Source organism: Panthera uncia, chromosome D1 (assembly GCF_023721935.1).
Source record: "Panthera uncia isolate 11264 chromosome D1, Puncia_PCG_1.0, whole genome shotgun sequence".
Taxonomy (NCBI): domain Eukaryota; kingdom Metazoa; phylum Chordata; class Mammalia; order Carnivora; family Felidae; genus Panthera; species Panthera uncia.
This window is the reverse complement of record NC_064808.1, coordinates 12,611,187-12,627,332: the sequence shown is the minus strand read 5'-3', so window position 1 is coordinate 12,627,332 and position 16,146 is coordinate 12,611,187. Positions and strand designations below refer to the sequence as shown.

General features: G+C 38.5%; 3 protein-coding genes across 3 annotated transcripts; 1 reads left to right on the top strand and 2 right to left on the bottom strand.

Moving 5' to 3' along the window:
• Positions 1-250: 250 nt before the first annotated feature.
• On the top strand, positions 251-1,186 carry LOC125915861 (olfactory receptor 1013-like). The gene has a single exon (XM_049621911.1). The coding sequence runs from the start codon at positions 251-253 to the stop codon at positions 1,184-1,186; it is 936 nt and encodes a 311-aa protein (XP_049477868.1).
• A 6,015-nt stretch (positions 1,187-7,201) lies between these two features.
• LOC125915852 (olfactory receptor 9G4) lies at positions 7,202-8,155 on the bottom strand. Its single transcript, XM_049621899.1, has one exon. It carries the CDS (start codon positions 8,138-8,140, stop codon positions 7,202-7,204), a length of 939 nt encoding a protein of 312 aa, XP_049477856.1. The 5' UTR covers positions 8,141-8,155.
• A 5,605-nt stretch (positions 8,156-13,760) lies between these two features.
• Positions 13,761-14,696, bottom strand: LOC125915844 (olfactory receptor 1013-like). The gene has a single exon (XM_049621887.1). The coding sequence runs from the start codon at positions 14,694-14,696 to the stop codon at positions 13,761-13,763; it is 936 nt and encodes a 311-aa protein (XP_049477844.1).
• Positions 14,697-16,146: the final 1,450 nt, after the last annotated feature.

Sequence of the window (16,146 nt, the reverse complement as noted above, 5' to 3'; positions counted from 1 at the left end):
GAATAAGCCCCCAAGATCACTCAAGCTTTCCTATTGTTAAATGCATCTCATTGAAATGAGTATTTTGAGACTCAAAAACTCCCATCACCTGCCCTAGCCAGGCAAGATTCCTGTTCTGATATCCCTTACCCTAAAATCCATAACCTTGACCACATCTCGCAGTCCTATCACAGAGAAGGATCTCCTGTAGTATCGGCTGAGGGTGTTAAACTCTTCACTCTTTCATTTGTAGATGGTATCTCCTTAAGTCATGGAAAGAAGCAATCATACGGTGACTGAGTTCATTCTGGTGGGTTTCACCACAGACCCAACGATGCAGCTGGTCCTGTTTGCGGTATTCCTTGGTGTGTACTCTCTGACTGTGGTAGGAAATACCACCCTCATAGTGTTGATCTGTAATGACTCCCGGCTGCACACACCCATGTATTTTTTCATTGGGAATCTGTCTTTTCTGGATCTCTGGTATTCCTCTGTCTACACCCCAAAGATCCTCATGACCTGCATCTCTGAAGACAAAAGCATCTCCTTTGCTGGCTGTGTATGTCAGTTCTTCTTCTCTGCTGGGCTGGCATACAGTGAGTGTTACCTGTTGGCTGCCATGGCTTATGACCGCTACGCGGCCATCTCTAACCCTCTGCTTTATGCTCAGTCCGTGTCAGGGACATTGTGCATCTGTTTGGTTACATATTCCTACACTGGAGGTTTTGTCAATGCAATAATACTCACCAGCAACACATTCACATTGGATTTTTGTGGCGACAATGTCATTGACGACTTTTTCTGTGATGTCCCACCTCTGGTGAAGTTGGCGTGTGATGTTAAAGAGAGCTACCAGGCTGTGCTCTACTTCCTCCTGGCCTCCAATGTCATCACCCCCACGATGCTCATCCTCGCCTCCTACCTGTTCATCATCGCTGCCATCTTAAGAATTCGCTCCGCCCGGGGCCGCCGCAAGGCCTTCTCCACCTGCTCCTCCCACCTGGTCTCTGTCACCTTGTACTATGGCTCCATTCTCTACATCTATTCTCGCCCAAGTTCCAGCTATTCCCTTGAGAGGGACAAAATGGTGTCCACATTTTATACTGTGCTCTTCCCTATGTTGAACCCCATGATCTATAGTCTGAGGAATAAGGATGTGAAAGAGGCACTGAAAAAACTCTTTCGGTTAACACATTCGGAAGTCTGAACTGACATATATTTCTCAATCAGTGCTCAGGGAAAATGCATTGCTTCAGGGGAAGCTTGAGAAACTGGCTTTAAAAAACAAAAACCAAGCCAAACTAAACCAAATCAAACAAGGGGCACCTGGGTGGCTCAGTCGATTAAGTGTCCCACTTTGGCTGAAGTTATGATCTCACCATTCGTGGGTTCCAGCCCCACAAGCCTGGAGGCTACTTGGGATTCTGCGTCCCCCCCCTCTCTGTTCGTTCCTCGCTTGTGCTCTCTCTCTTTCTCTCAAAAATAAACATTAAAAAAAAAATTAAAAACAAAACAAAACAAAAACCACCTTTTTTTTTCTACTCAAAGAAATCCAGTGAAAAAGTTTTATTTATATTAGTTTGATTTACTCTAGTGATCAGACTATATATTATAAAATATTGGTTCAATCTAATATTAACATAGTGTTTTAAAAAGCAGCATTGGGTTTTAATGCAAAATAGAAATGCATATGTTGCTTATAATATCACAAAAGATGAAGCTTTACTTTGCTATCTCTCCTAAGATTACCTATTTTTTTCCCCTGCACACTGTGCTTTATGGGAATGTGAAGAAATTCTGGAGACTTATGCTATCCAGAGTTTCGGTAATAGAAGAATTAAAAAAATAGTAAGAATACTGTGATGAAAAGAGAAGGCAGTGAGGCATTATTTGATGAATGCAGAGGAAAAGAAAGATCAAAAGTGTCAGAGATAATACAAATGCTGAAGTGAATACACATGTTTGTCCTAAAATTTTAATTTAAATGCATTTTATAAATGTGCCCATTACAATGTAAATGGGATCAATTCCCTCATTTCTCTTTCTGCTGCTTCATTATTGGTGTGTGGAAATGCAACTGATTTCTGTATTTTGATTTTATATCCCGTGACTTTGTTGAATTCATGTATGAGTTCTAATTGTTTTTTAGTGGAATCTTTTGGGTTTTCCACATGGAGTATCATGTCATCTGAGAAGAGTGAAAGTTTGACTTCTTCCTTGCCAATTTGTATGCCTTTTACTTCTTTTTGTAGTCTGATTTCTGAGGCTAGGACTGCCCGTACTATGATTAACAACAGTGGTGAGAGTGGACATCCCTGTCATTTTCCTGACCTTAGGGGAAAGCTCTCAGTTCTTTCCCCATTCAGGGATTTGTGAATATTGAACCAGCCCTGCAGCCAGGGAAGGGGCAGATCCCTTCCAGATTCAATCCCACTTGATCATGGTGAATAATTATTTTAATGTAGCATTGAATCTGATTTGCTAGTATCTTTTTGGGAATGTTTGCATCCATGTTCATCAGGGATATTGGCCTATAATTCTCCTTTTTAACGGGTCTTTGTCTGGTTTTGGAATCAAGGTAATTAATGCTGGCTTCATAGAATGAGTTGGGAGTTTTCATTTCTATTTTTTGGAATATTTTGAGAAGAATAGGTATTAACCCTTCTTTAAATGTCTGGTAGAATTCCCCTGGGAAGCCACCTGGCCCAGGACTCTTTGTTAGATTTTTGGTAACTGATTCAATTTCTTTACTAGTTATAGGTCTGTAGGTCTGTCCAAATTTTCTATTTCTTTCTGTTTTTGGTAGTGCATGAGTTTCTAGGAATTTGTCCATTTCTTTCAGATTGTCCAGTTTGTTGGCATATATTTTTTCATAATATTCTCTTATAATTGTATTTCTGTGGTATTGGTTGTGATTCCTCTTCTTTAACTCATGATTTTATCTATTTGGGTCTTTCTCTTTTCTTTTTGACAAGTCTGGCTAAGAGTTTATCAATTTTGTTTATTCTATCAAAGAACCAGCATTTAGTTTCATTGATCTGTTCTGGTTTTTTTTTGTTTGTTTGTTTGTTTGGTTGGTTGGTTGTTTCTACATCATTTATTTCAGCTCTAATCTTTATTATTTCACTTCTGATGACATTAGGCTTTATTTGCTTCTCCTTTTCTAGCTCCTTTAGGTGTAAGGTTATGTTGTTTATTTGGGACTTTTCTTGCTTCTTGAGATAGGCCTGAACTGCAATTTACTCTTAGGGCTTCCTTTGCTGCATCCCAAAGTATTTGGACTATCTAGGACTTTCATTGGCTTCTAAGTATTTTTTTTAATTTATTCTTTAATTTCTTAGTTAACCAATTCGTTTTTTAATAGGATGTTCCTTAACCTCCATGTATTTGAGGGTTTTCCAACTTCTTTCTTGTAATTGATTTCAGGTTTCATAGCATTGTGATCTGAAAATATGCATTGTATGATCTCAGTATTTTTGTACCTGTTGAGGGCTTATTTGTGACCCAGTATGTGATCTATTGTGGATAATGTTTCAGGTGCACTCAAGAAGAATGAGTACTCAGGATGAAATGTTCTGAATATCTGTTAAGTCCACCTGGTCCAGTATGTCATGCAAAACCATTGTACCTTGTGATTTTCTGCTTAGAGGATATGTCCATTGTTGTAAGTGAGGTAAAAGGCCCCTACTGTTATTGTATTATTATCAACCAGTTTTTTTGTGTTTGTTATTCATTGATTTATATATATGTATTCTTTCAAGTTAGGGGTATAAATATTTACAATTGTTAGATCTTCTAGATGGATAGAGACCTTAACTATGATATAATAGCCTCCTTCATCTCTTGTTACCATCTTTGTTTTAAAATCTAGTTTGTCTGATATAAGTATCGCTACTACATCTTTCTTTTGACGTCCATTAACAAGCGTGATAGATGGTCATCCATCCCCTTAATTTCAATCTGCAGGTGTCTTTAAGTCTAAAATTCGTCTCTTGTAAGCAGCTTATTGCTGGATCTTGTTTGTTTTGTTTTGTTTTGTTGTTTTGTTTTGTTTTTTAATCCATTCGGATACCCTTTGTCTTTTGGAGTATTTAGTACATTTACATTGGCACCAAAAAAAAAACAAAAAACCACATAACATACCTAGCAATAACCCTAATGAAAGAGGTAAAAGATCTGTATGCTGAAAACCATAGAAACTTATGAAAGAAATTGAAGAAGTTACAAAGAAATGGAAAAACATTCCATGCTCATGGATTGGAAGGGTAAATATTGTTAAAATGTCTACACTACCCGAACCAATCTACAAATCCAATGCAATCCCTATCAAAGTAACACCAGAATTCCTCACAGAGATAGAACAAACAATTCTGAAATTTGTATGGTACCAGAAAAGACCCCAAACAGCCAAAGTAATGTTGAAGAAGAAAATCAAAGATAAAGGCATCACAATTCTGGATTTCAAGTTATATTACAAAAGTGTAGTCACAAAGACAGTACGGCACTGGCACAAAAACAGACATATAGATCAATGGAACAGAAGAAAGAACCCAGAAATGGACACACATATATGTGGCCAACTAATCTTCAAGAAGCAGGAAAGAATATTCAATGGAAAAAGACAGTCTCTTCAGCAAATAGTGAAGTAAAACTGGACAGTGTCATGCAGAAGAATGAAACTGGACCACTTTCTTACATCATACACAGAAATAAATTAAATATGGATGAAAGACCTAAATATGAGACAAGAAACCAATCAAAATCCTAGAGGAGAAAACAGGAAGCACCTCTTTGAACTCGGCCACAGCAACTTCTTACAAGTTTTGTCTCTGGAGGTAAGTGAAACAAAAGCAAAAATGAACTATTGGGACCTCATCAGGATAAAAAGCTTCTGTACATCAAAGGAAACAATCAACAAAACTAAAGGGCAACAATGGAATGGGAGAAGATATTTGCACATGACACATCAGATAAGGGGTTAGTCTATAACCCAAAGTTATAGTCTATAGTCCAAATTCTATAAAGAACTTATCAAACTCAACACCCAAAAAACAAATAATCCAGTGAAGAAATGGGAAGAAGATATGAAGAGATAGTTTTCCAAAGAAGACATCCAGATGGTTAACAGACACATGAAAAGATGCTCGATATCACTTATCATCAGAGAAACACAAATCAAAACCACAATGAGATACCACCTCACACCTGTCAGAATGGCTAAAATGAACAACTCATGAAACAACAGATGTTGGTGAGGATGTGGAGAAAGGGGAACATTTTTACTGTTGATGGGAATGCAAACTGGTACAGCCACTCTTGAAAATAGTATGGAGGTTCTTCAATAATTAAAAATATAACTACCCTATAGCCCAGCAATTACACTATTAAATATTTATCCAAAGAATACAAAAATGCTGATTTGAAGGGGCACATGCACCCCAATGTTTATAGCAGTACTCTCAACAATAGCCAAAGTGTGGAAAGAGCCCAAATGTCCACCAACTGATGAATGGATAAAGAAGATGTGGTGTATATATGCCATGGAATATTACTCAGCTATCAAAAAGAATGAATTCTTGCTATTTGCAACAACTCGGATGGAGCTAGAATGTATTATGCTAAATGAAATAAGTCAGTAGACAAACATCGTATGATTTCATTCATATGTAGAATTTATAAATCAAATAGAGGAAGCTACGGGAAGAGAAGGAAAAAATAAGATAAAAATAGAGAGGGAGGCAAACCATAAGAGATTCTTAAATACATAGAATAAACTCAGTGTTGCTGGAGGGGAGATCAGTGACAGAATGGGCTAAATGGATGATGGGCACTAATGAAGATGCTTGTTGGGATGAGCGCTGGGTGTTATACGTAAATGATGAATCACTGGGTTGTACTCCTGAAACCAAGACTACACTGTATGTGAACTAACTTGAATTTAAATAAATGCACTTAAAAATAAATAAATAAATAAATATGCTCACTACAACAGTAGCTATAGTCTTTCAATAATAAAGTACTAACTTGTGAGTCACAGGCTATTCATTTGCCAAATGTAGTTAATCCTTAATTTTCACTGTGGTTGTAAAGAGTATTTAAAAAAATCAGCTAATTCTGCTATGCTCTGAATATTCAGCTGTAAGTTTCGTCGTGCGTAAAATCTTCTGGTGGGTGGGAGGGAGAAAAATTGTGTCTAGAAGACAGTGGGGCTTTTGTAGGTTTATTTATTTGTTTGGTTTGTTCCACTTGGTGTTCATCTTTTCCGTCATGGGGAGTGTGCAGTGGTAGAAATGAAGGAGTGGAAAGCAGAGTACTCATCCTATTTTCCATGGAGAGACCACTCTTTTGGGGTGATACACCACAATTCCAGGGACACATATCTCTCCAAACATGTAGAAAAAATATTTTGGCTATTTGTTTGTTTGCTTGTCCTAAGCAACTTTTAAACATACTGCCCAATATTAAATTGATGTAGAAGACACAAGGTTTAGAAGGATATTTTCTCTCTACTCACTTAGAGCTTTATGAAGAAATAGTGAGAGAATGCCTTACTAAAAATAAATATTTGTAAAATCTTCAGTAAATTTCCAGAGGTTTAACCATTCTAGATCTTCTCCCCACAGAATACAATTTGCTTGCACATCTGACTTTGGGTCAGGTCATGATCTCACAGTTCATGCGTTCGAGCTCCGCGTTGGGCTCTGTGCTGACAGCTCAGAGCCTGGAGCCTGCTTCAGATTCTGTGTCTCTCACTCTCTGCACCTACCCTGCTCATGTTCTATCTCATTCTCAATCTCTCTCTCTCTCTCTCTCTCTCTCTCTCAACAATAAATAAGCATTAAAAAAATTAAAAAAGAAAAGTGATTCGCTTGCCAAAGTTCAAAGTCAAACTGCATGCACAAAAACTATTTCAATTTCTCTTGTCTTTCCAAGGTTCCCCCAAAGATAATCAAGAGGAGAAGTTTTATGTAAATCTAGAATTAAGAAGAAGCAAAAACACAATATTGTGAAACATCAATCGACCCAATCTTAATAGATGTGAAATAGTTTAATCACACAAAATAATAGCAAACACTTAAAGAGTAGTTTCCTCAGTGTGACATTGCTTTAAGTATAATTTGTTGTATTTACATAAAATTGCAATGATTAGAAACATATATATAAATATAAGTCAGTGAGTTAGAAAATTATGCAACAAGAACAATCTGCAAAAAGATAACCTTCATCTCTGTGGCCTTATGGTTTGTGCTGCCTTCCAGAAGGCCTCTTTGACATCTTTGTTTCTCAGGCTGTAGATGAGAGGGTTGAGCAATGGGTTGACCACAGTGTAGAACAGAGCAGCTACTTTGTCTCTTTCCAGGGAGTAGGTAGAACTTGGCCTTGAATACATGAAGAGCAAGGATCCGTAGAAGAACATGACTGAGATGAGATGTGAGGCACAGGTGGAGAAGGCCTTGCGCCTTCCTGAGGCTGAGTGGATCCTCAGGATCGCCAGGAGGATGTTGAAATAGGAAACCAAGATGGCAAGGATGCTGGAGAGGACTGTGAAGCCCACCACACCCAAGAGGACTTTTTCATAGACGTGGGTATCTGTACAAGACATTTTTACCAATGGTGGTGCATCACAGAAGAAGTGGTCTATGATGTTTTTACCACAGAAGCTCAGGCGGAAAGTGTTGGCGGTATGGGCTATGGCATTTAAAAGTCCTCCTAAGTAGGAGCCAGCAACGAGTCCGGTACAGAGAGAATTGGACATAGTACTTGAATAAAGTAGTGGGTTGCAGATTGCAGCATGCCGGTCATAGGCCATGGCTGCTAGGAGATAACACTCAGTGTAGGCTACAACACAGGAGAAAAACAACTGGGCGCCACATCCAGCCAAGGAAATGCGTTTATCTTCTGAGACACAATTAGCCAAGATTTTGGGAGTGTACACAGAAGTGTACCAAAAATCCAAGAAGGACAGATTGCCGATGAAAAAGTACATGGGCGTGTGCAGGCGGGAATCAACCCGGATCAGGATGACCAGGGTCATATTCCCCGACAAAGTCATCAAATACAGTATCAGAAAAATTCCAAATAGAATCAGCTGCCACCGTGGGTCTGCTGAGAAACCCACCAAGATGAATTCAGTCAGAAGGGTGCGATTTCCTACTTCCATGTCCACAGAGGAGAAAGCCTGGTAAAGATTTTGAGGAGGAAAAAAATCACTTTGTGATTTTTCTATTGAAATAAATAAACAAAGGTAGAAGTTAAGTCAGTAATTACTAGGACATCTATGGACTTTTATTTGTGATTGCCTAGAATGATAGAACTTCAGTCTGTCACTTGGGAAGACCACGGGAACTGGTGTTAGAATCTGATTGTGAAATTAGGGCTTTCACTTAGTAATTGTTGAATGCAGGGCAAGTCCCTTAGTCTTACCAAACAGACAAGAAAAATAAAGCCCCCAACAGGTTATTGGATTGATTGAAGGAAACATGCGTGAAAATACCCAACCCAATGTTAAGTACATAGTGCGTGCTCAAAAAATTTCAGTATCCTTCAAATATTATTGAGAATTTACGTGTCAGTCATTGTGCTGATGGTTATACAAATACCAACATACTGTATATATACATATATGTATATGTATGTATATATATATATATATATGCATACGTACATATTACTCAGTGTCAGTTAATATTTTAAATCCTAATCTCAATCCACATAATCCTTTCCACAACTTTCGAAAGTAGGCACTATTGTGATTCTCATGGAGTTTAAGAAATAATTCCAAAGTTATAGAACTGGTCAATAGCAGAGCTGGTATTTGAACCCAGAATTTTCTTTATCAAGAGTATGTGCCCTCAGCTGTTAAGCCATTTATGTCTGTTGCAAGTAATTTTTTTTTTTTTTTTTTTTTGCTTTCCTAGCCAAGGCAACATTATAATCCTCTGGCAAACTGAATTTCTTGATTTAATAAAAATATCTTTAAGAGTCCTTTTTTTCAGAATGTTTTCCCCCACTTTGTTTTATTGATTTGAGATTTATATAAATACCTGAGGTATTTTTGGATATAAGTGAATGCTGAACATTAGGAAAAAAACAATTTTTGGTGTGAAAGATTTATTGAGAAGCCATGAATTCTTCCAAGTTATTTTGAAGCTCTGAGGGAGAAGTTAAAAAAGAGGAGTCTGGGGCCCCTGGGTGGCTCAGGTGGTTGAGCTTCCAACTTCAGCTCAGATCATGATCTCACAGTTTGTGGGTTCAAGCCCCATGTTGGGATCTGCACTGACAGCTCAGAGCCTCGAACCTGCTTCGGATGCTGTGTCTTCCTCTCTCTCTCTCTCTCTATCCCTCCCCAGCTCATGCTCTGACTCTCTCTCTCTCTCTCTAAAATAAATAAAAAGTTTTTAAAGAAGGAGTACTCTAATTTAAAACATGCTATAGACAGCAAACTGAGGGTTGCTAGAGGTGGGGGGGGGTGGGCTAGATGGGTGATGGGCATTAAGGAGGGCACTTGTGATGAGCACTGGGTGTTATATGTAAGTGATGACTCACTATATTCTGCACCTGAAACAAATACTACACTATATGTTAGCTAAGGTGAATTTAAATAAAAATTTTGCAGAAAAAAAATACCATACAGAATTGGGGCTAATGCCCCAGTAGCCAGCTGACCGTCACTTAGATAACACGGTAGTAGGAGAAAACTAAAACTGAAAAACGATTGTGATTTACCTCCATGTTCAGAACGTTTTCCTTTGAGCTAAGCCCGAAGTGGTTTATAACTCTATAAACTGCAAATGCAAACTTTCTACCCCAAGATCTACTGTTCCTGCTTGTTAGAAAGGGAGGTATCTCACTCTTTAAATGTTAGGCGTTCTGATCTTTCAAACGTAGCTGACAATGTTCAGAGAGGACACGACTTAATCAGCGACACTGTGGTAGATAAAGCTTGGAATCCTGAAGATCATTCATTTCTCCATCTATTACTATATAATGGATCTTATCTCATTAGCACAGAGAAATATTTTAGTCCTATATTGCCTCCATCAGTGAGCTTAACTTACTCTTACAACCCTCTCTCATCACTTGTCTTCATTTATTTAGGACATCAACCAAACTAAATTACTCACATAATTGACTTATCTTTAATAATCTCACATCTCACATCCCAGAAGCTTCACGTTTATAGTGCTACGTTGGTGTTCATTGGTACGCTAATCTTTTTTCTGAATTGGCTCAAGCTTAATAGCTTTCTTGGCAGTGACCTATGGCTACTATATTGAAATGTAAAAACCTGTGGCGGATGGCCACAGTCTCAATAGTTACTCTGAACTTCATCTGCCATGTTATCATGTGTCTATGCAGTGAAAAATATCTGTGCCTTATTAAGCTCATTTTTAATACAATATAATTTGGGATACAAATGAAAATATCCGACAGCGCCTGTTACTACCCTTCTACTAAAAAAAAATAATTTTTTTGGTCTACTGACCAAAGTCTTCACAGAAGCAGAGATATTGAAATTGAGACCTGAGAAGTGACCCCAGTGCCAGCCCCTTGTAGGGCTAAGGAGAGAGAGGAGAGCGGTTCCATATATCAGAGCCCTCACATGAGAGAGCGACTGGTGAGCCCAAAGAGCTGAGAGGTTAAGTAAAGACAGAGTGGAAAGTGGAACCAGTGGACGAGCCAGAAAAGTTATCAGCTCACAAAGCCTAGTGGAAGCCATATTAAGGATTTTGGCCTTTACACCAACACAAATCGTCTTGGGGAAAATAGAGCAGAGTCTGAGCAAAACAAGACAATGGACGTTGCTGGTTAGAGGGCATGGGATTTAAAATAGAGCAATGAGGATGGGCCTTTGTCAGAAAATGACATTTGAATGGGACTTGAAGGAGATGAGGGTGTGAGCACAGACTCTGCTCTATTTTCCACAAGACCTAGTGTCATCTTCTAACTCCTGAATATTGTTTAGAGTCCAATTTTCCCCACCAGCATGCAAGACACAGGTCAGTAAGATGAGTTTTCTACTTTGTTTATTGCTGCATCCAGCTTATAGAACTGTCTCCAGCAACTAATTGACAGTTAATAAATATTTCTAGAATGAATAAATGACTAATTATATTTATATCTTGAAGCTGTTTTCCTCAAAATATTGTCTACTTCTAACCTAGTACAAACTACTCAGGACAAATTTACCCTCAACTGAACTTTTCTGACTCGGAGTACTGTATCACTCAGCAAGAAGATAATTAAAGAAAGACTCATAACCATCACACTCATAACCATCAAGATTCGCCAAAATCTATCTTGAATTTGAAATAAATTGCAATGAAAGTATGAATGTGAAATAAAAGACACAGAAGAAGTCCGAGCCAATCATGTCAAAGCAGCCTATAAGAATGATTTCTCAAGACGTGTATTCTCCTGTTCCCTCCTCCCTTCACTGGAACACTAAAAATTTGGGGGAAGAATGTGTCCCTCTAGCACCTGAAAATGAGGAACAAGAAGTGAAAATATTACACACTATTAGCTTGCACAGCACAGAGTGCCATGACCACTAGAGTCCAAAAGCATGTCAACAATCTTCTCCTCTGCCCACCTCACTGTGTAAGTGAATATGCAACGACTCGGCATAATTACCAGACTGACCTTCAAATTCTAGCTGAAGGTTAGGCATGCCATTAGTGGAATCTGAATGGTATTTAGGGGTGTGTGTGTGTGTGTGTGTGTGTGGTATTTGGCATAACCATAATCCTTTAAGAGCCATGCCAAACTCTGTATCCCCCTTCTAATCGAGCTGAGGCCAATGAGAGGCCAAACCACTTAGCTGCCCCTGGTCCCAGTTGCTTACCCTTTGGTCAGGAAGGACAGATGCTGGAAGTTACAGGCTTTTCTCTGTCCTCTGATATTTTGGCACGCTTTGTTGGAGCCGATATATGTATTTTCTCAACAGCCCTTTGAGACCTCTGCCACAGAACAGCCTAGCAATATCTATCCCAGTCTCTAAAGAATCAATTAGAGTTTGCTTAGAATATGAGGATGACATAGTAATTAGGATATGACGAAAAATATTGTATTAAAATTTCACTCTTTTACCATGAAGTCACAATATAATCATAAACATGTCTGATAATAGAAACTCCCCAAAATGTTCTAATTAAAAATGTTTAGAGTGTATCATTTGCACACACACACACACACACACACATATATATATATATATATATATACACATATATATTTACTGCCAGAAGATCTACTATGCTTCCTTGTCTACACTAGGCTTCCAGGCTACATTTCCCTGTCTCATTCACCAGGAACCCCCTGTTAAGCCCTGATACTATGGGTCAAATGGCAACCCTCTCAAGTTCACATGTTGACTAATAGTAACTCAGAATGTGTATTTGGAGACAGAGCCTCTATAGAAGTGATTAAGTTAAAATGAGATGTTTAGGGTGACTCTTACTCCAAACTGATCCATGTTTTCACAAAAAGAAAACATGGACATTTGGACACGCAAAGAGGGCTTCTTGTACACAGAAAAGACCGTGTGAGGAGAAAGCAAGAGGGTGGCCACCTGCAAGCAAAGGAAAGGGGTCTCAGAACAAATCAACCTCAATGGCACCTTGATCTTGGCCTTTTAGCATCCAGAACTGTGAGAAAATACATTTCTGTTGTTTTAGCCACCCATTCTGGCAACACTAGCAAATGAATATACTTGGTTAGCAACAGTAGGGCTTTTTTCTGTGGTACAAATTCACATTTTATATGTAAAGTTAAAATTAGGCTTAAAATTAGGAATGTGAGAAGTCATGTTTACATGTTCTCTAATTTCTCACTAATTCATTCATCACATTGAACCAGCAAATAAACAGAAACAATCGCAGAACCTTAATGGCTGTCAATTATTGTTTCCCCTAGTAGATTTTCACTATAAATCTTCTCGTGGATATAAACCTCTTTGAAATCTGTCTCTCTATCTCTTTATTTATCTAGTTCCATCTATATCTCCACTTTTGTCTCTGTACAACTGCTATTCTTTTGCCCTCAGTTCTTCTAATTGTTGAGGAAAATACTCTTTCACTGGAAGCTCACTGTGACTCTAAGATATTTGTCCTTTCCTGTGTATATCACCAAGAACATCTTTGTATCATGGCAAGAGGAAGGAAGGAAGGAAGGAAGGAAGGAAGGAAGGAAGGAAGGAAAGAAATGAGAAAAGAAAAGTTAAACTTATTTCTAAAGCTATTTTACAATATAATTTTTATTTACAACTTCCCAACTCTGTTCTCCCAACGAATGGGGCAAGAACCTTTGGAGTCAGAAGTTCTGGGTTTGCATTCCTGTTTCCTCCCCTATGAACTACATGATTTGAAGTAAGTCATTCAATCCATCTAATCATCACGCTGATTCTATAACTAATTTTATTATTCCCACTTAGAGATTAAAATATACTTACAGGTAACTTATGAACTGCCAAGTGAAAATTTAAAAAACAAAACAAAACAAAACTCTTCTCCTTCAATCTTCTCAGAATCCCAGGAATTTTGGACTCTGTCCCCAGCCGGCAGGCATAGCAGTTTTTCCAAATGCCCCAGCCTCATCTATTGTAAGCACGTATCCACATACATTAGCACCAACATAAAAAGACAATTGCAGTCTAGTGTTTCTGCATTATCCAATAATTTTATTTTTGGCTTCTTTCCTCATTCCTGAGAGTCTAAGCTAGTAACAGTAACATGGGGATAACCTAGAAAAAAGATATAGCCGTGTTTCCCCAAGATTTTCATTTAAGAAAATGTTGCCCTATCTAACATTTTCTTCAGGGCATCTTTAACATCTTTATTTCTTAAGCTATAAATCAAGGGATTCAACATTGGTATGACCACAGTATAGAAGACTGAAACCACTTTATCCCTTTCTAGGGCATAGCTGGTACTTGGTCGGGAGTAAATGAAGAGAATAGAGCCATAGTACAAAGTGACAGCCGTCAGGTGAGAGCCACAAGTGGAGACGGCCTTGAGGCGGCCTTGGGTGGAGCGCATCTTTGAGATGGCAGCAGCAATGAAGAGGTAAGAGGCGAGGATGAGCACAGTGGGAGTAATGACATTGGAGGCCAGTATGAAATAGAGCACAGCCTGGTAGCTCTCCTTCACGTCACAGGCCAGCTTTACAAGGGGAGGTAGATCACAAAAGTAATCGTCAATGACATTGTTCCCACAGAAGCTCAGGGTAAATGTCTCACTGGTAATGAGGGTTGAGTTGAGAAAGCCACCAAAGTATGAAACTGCAACAAGACCAGTACATAACCTCGAAGACATCGCCTGGAAATAAAGCAGAGGATTGGAGATGGCCGTGTAGCGGTCATAAGCCATGGCGGCCAACAGGTAACACTCACTGTATGCCAGCCCAGCCGAGAAGAAGAACTGAGCAAGGCAGCCAGCAAAGGAGATGCTTTTGTCTTCCGCAGCGCAGGTCATGAGGATTTGGGGGGCATAGACAGAAGAGTACCAGAGATCCAGGAAGGAAAGATTTCCAATGAAGAAATACATGGGTGTGTGGAGTTGAGAATCAGCACCGATCAGAGAAATCAGGGTGATGTTCCCGGACAGACTGATGACATAGATGGTGAGGAAAATGACAAAGAGTACTCTCTGTAACCACAAGTCTGCTGTGAACCCTAGAAGTATAAACTCTTTCACTCTGGTGAAATTTTTCTCATCCATCGATGTGGGGTGTCTATGTTCCTTTTCTGTGGAAAGATGAATAACTATGTCAGCATTTCAGTATATCGACTTCTATCATTTGCCATTTGAGATCACGGAAAAACCCAACTGATGCATATACGTTGTTCACTGTGAGATATGTTCATGCTACAGTGGATATCACTCTTTTTAGGTGACAGAGAAATCAGTGGTATGCTGACTCGGGAGTTCGGTTACTATGCTCCTCACGTAGTGAGTGTCACCGTATTTTTTTCTTTGAGTAAAGTTGACACACAATGTTACCTTAATTTCAGGTGTGCAACATCGTGATTTAACAAATTGATAGCTTATGCTAGGCTTGCCACAAATGTAGCTACCATATGTCATTATAGAATGCTATTAAAATACCATTTACTATATTCACCATGCTGTGCCTTTTATTCCCTGTCACCATGGATTTTTCAATGACTTTCTCCTCCAACTCCAATTGAGCTGTTTCTTTTTTCTCTTTGCACTTGGGGTGATTGAGCACCCCGTGAAAGATATGAAAAAGGCAGCTCGAAGGAGTGATCTGGTTTCTCTTCTGGTCATTGCCTCCTTTTGTCTTTACTAGAGAATTACATGAAGAAGCATACGATCATTAGTCTAAGCATATTTTGGAATATCCTTGGAAATGTATTTACTATAATTTCCTTGAAAGCAATAAATAGAAATCTCTTATGCTTGAGGGAAAAAATTAAAAAACTTAATTTTGTTCAGATGCTAGGTGACGGACTTACAACTGAGCTAGAAAAATAAAGAATTGTTCTCTTGGAATTGTATCTATTTGATGGTAAGAATCTACACTTTTTAACTTTAAAATACATAAATAAGCACATGCATACATACATATGCTATAATTATTGTCAAAGTAGGAATTCTTCATAATAAGCAAAAGAAGCTTGGAATAAGTGACACTTTAATTGCCTTAGAATTCAAGGCTGTCATTTTCACAAAGTATGTTCCTGAAAACGGCTTAAGACCAAGAACCAAGAGACCTGAGTTCTGATCTTGCTGCTGACAATGTTAAATAAACTGATAAGCTGCAAAACTCTATTGTCTCACCTAACCTCCTTAGTTCAGGGGGCCGTTAAGAGATCACAGATGTGCTTAAGCACTTTAAAAGCTGGACGTTAAAATCATGTGTTGCATTCTCTATGATTTCACAATTTCTTCACCTCAGTAATCTGTCCTTCAGAAAAATTTGCTTCACCTCCCAAGGACGTCTAATTGCACCTATGCTATGATTCCTTAGAGTTTCATTTGTTCTCATGAAGAAACCTCCCCTTCTTCAATATGTGGCTTTTATACAAGCCAGTAAATTGCTGGGCTCGACTGCAGAATTTTATTGGGAATGAAAATTGCAAGAGGCTTTTCTTTCCCAACTCTCCTGTTTGCCTCTCCAGTTATTAAAATGTAAAATAAACATATA

Excerpts from the sequence above, each read along its gene's own strand:
- LOC125915852 (XM_049621899.1), bottom strand. The coding sequence starts at position 8,140 with ATGGAAGTAGGAAATCGCACCCTTCTGACTGAATTCATCTTGGTGGGT.
- LOC125915844 (XM_049621887.1), bottom strand. The coding sequence starts at position 14,696 with ATGGATGAGAAAAATTTCACCAGAGTGAAAGAGTTTATACTTCTAGGG.
- LOC125915861 (XM_049621911.1), top strand. The coding sequence starts at position 251 with ATGGAAAGAAGCAATCATACGGTGACTGAGTTCATTCTGGTGGGTTTC.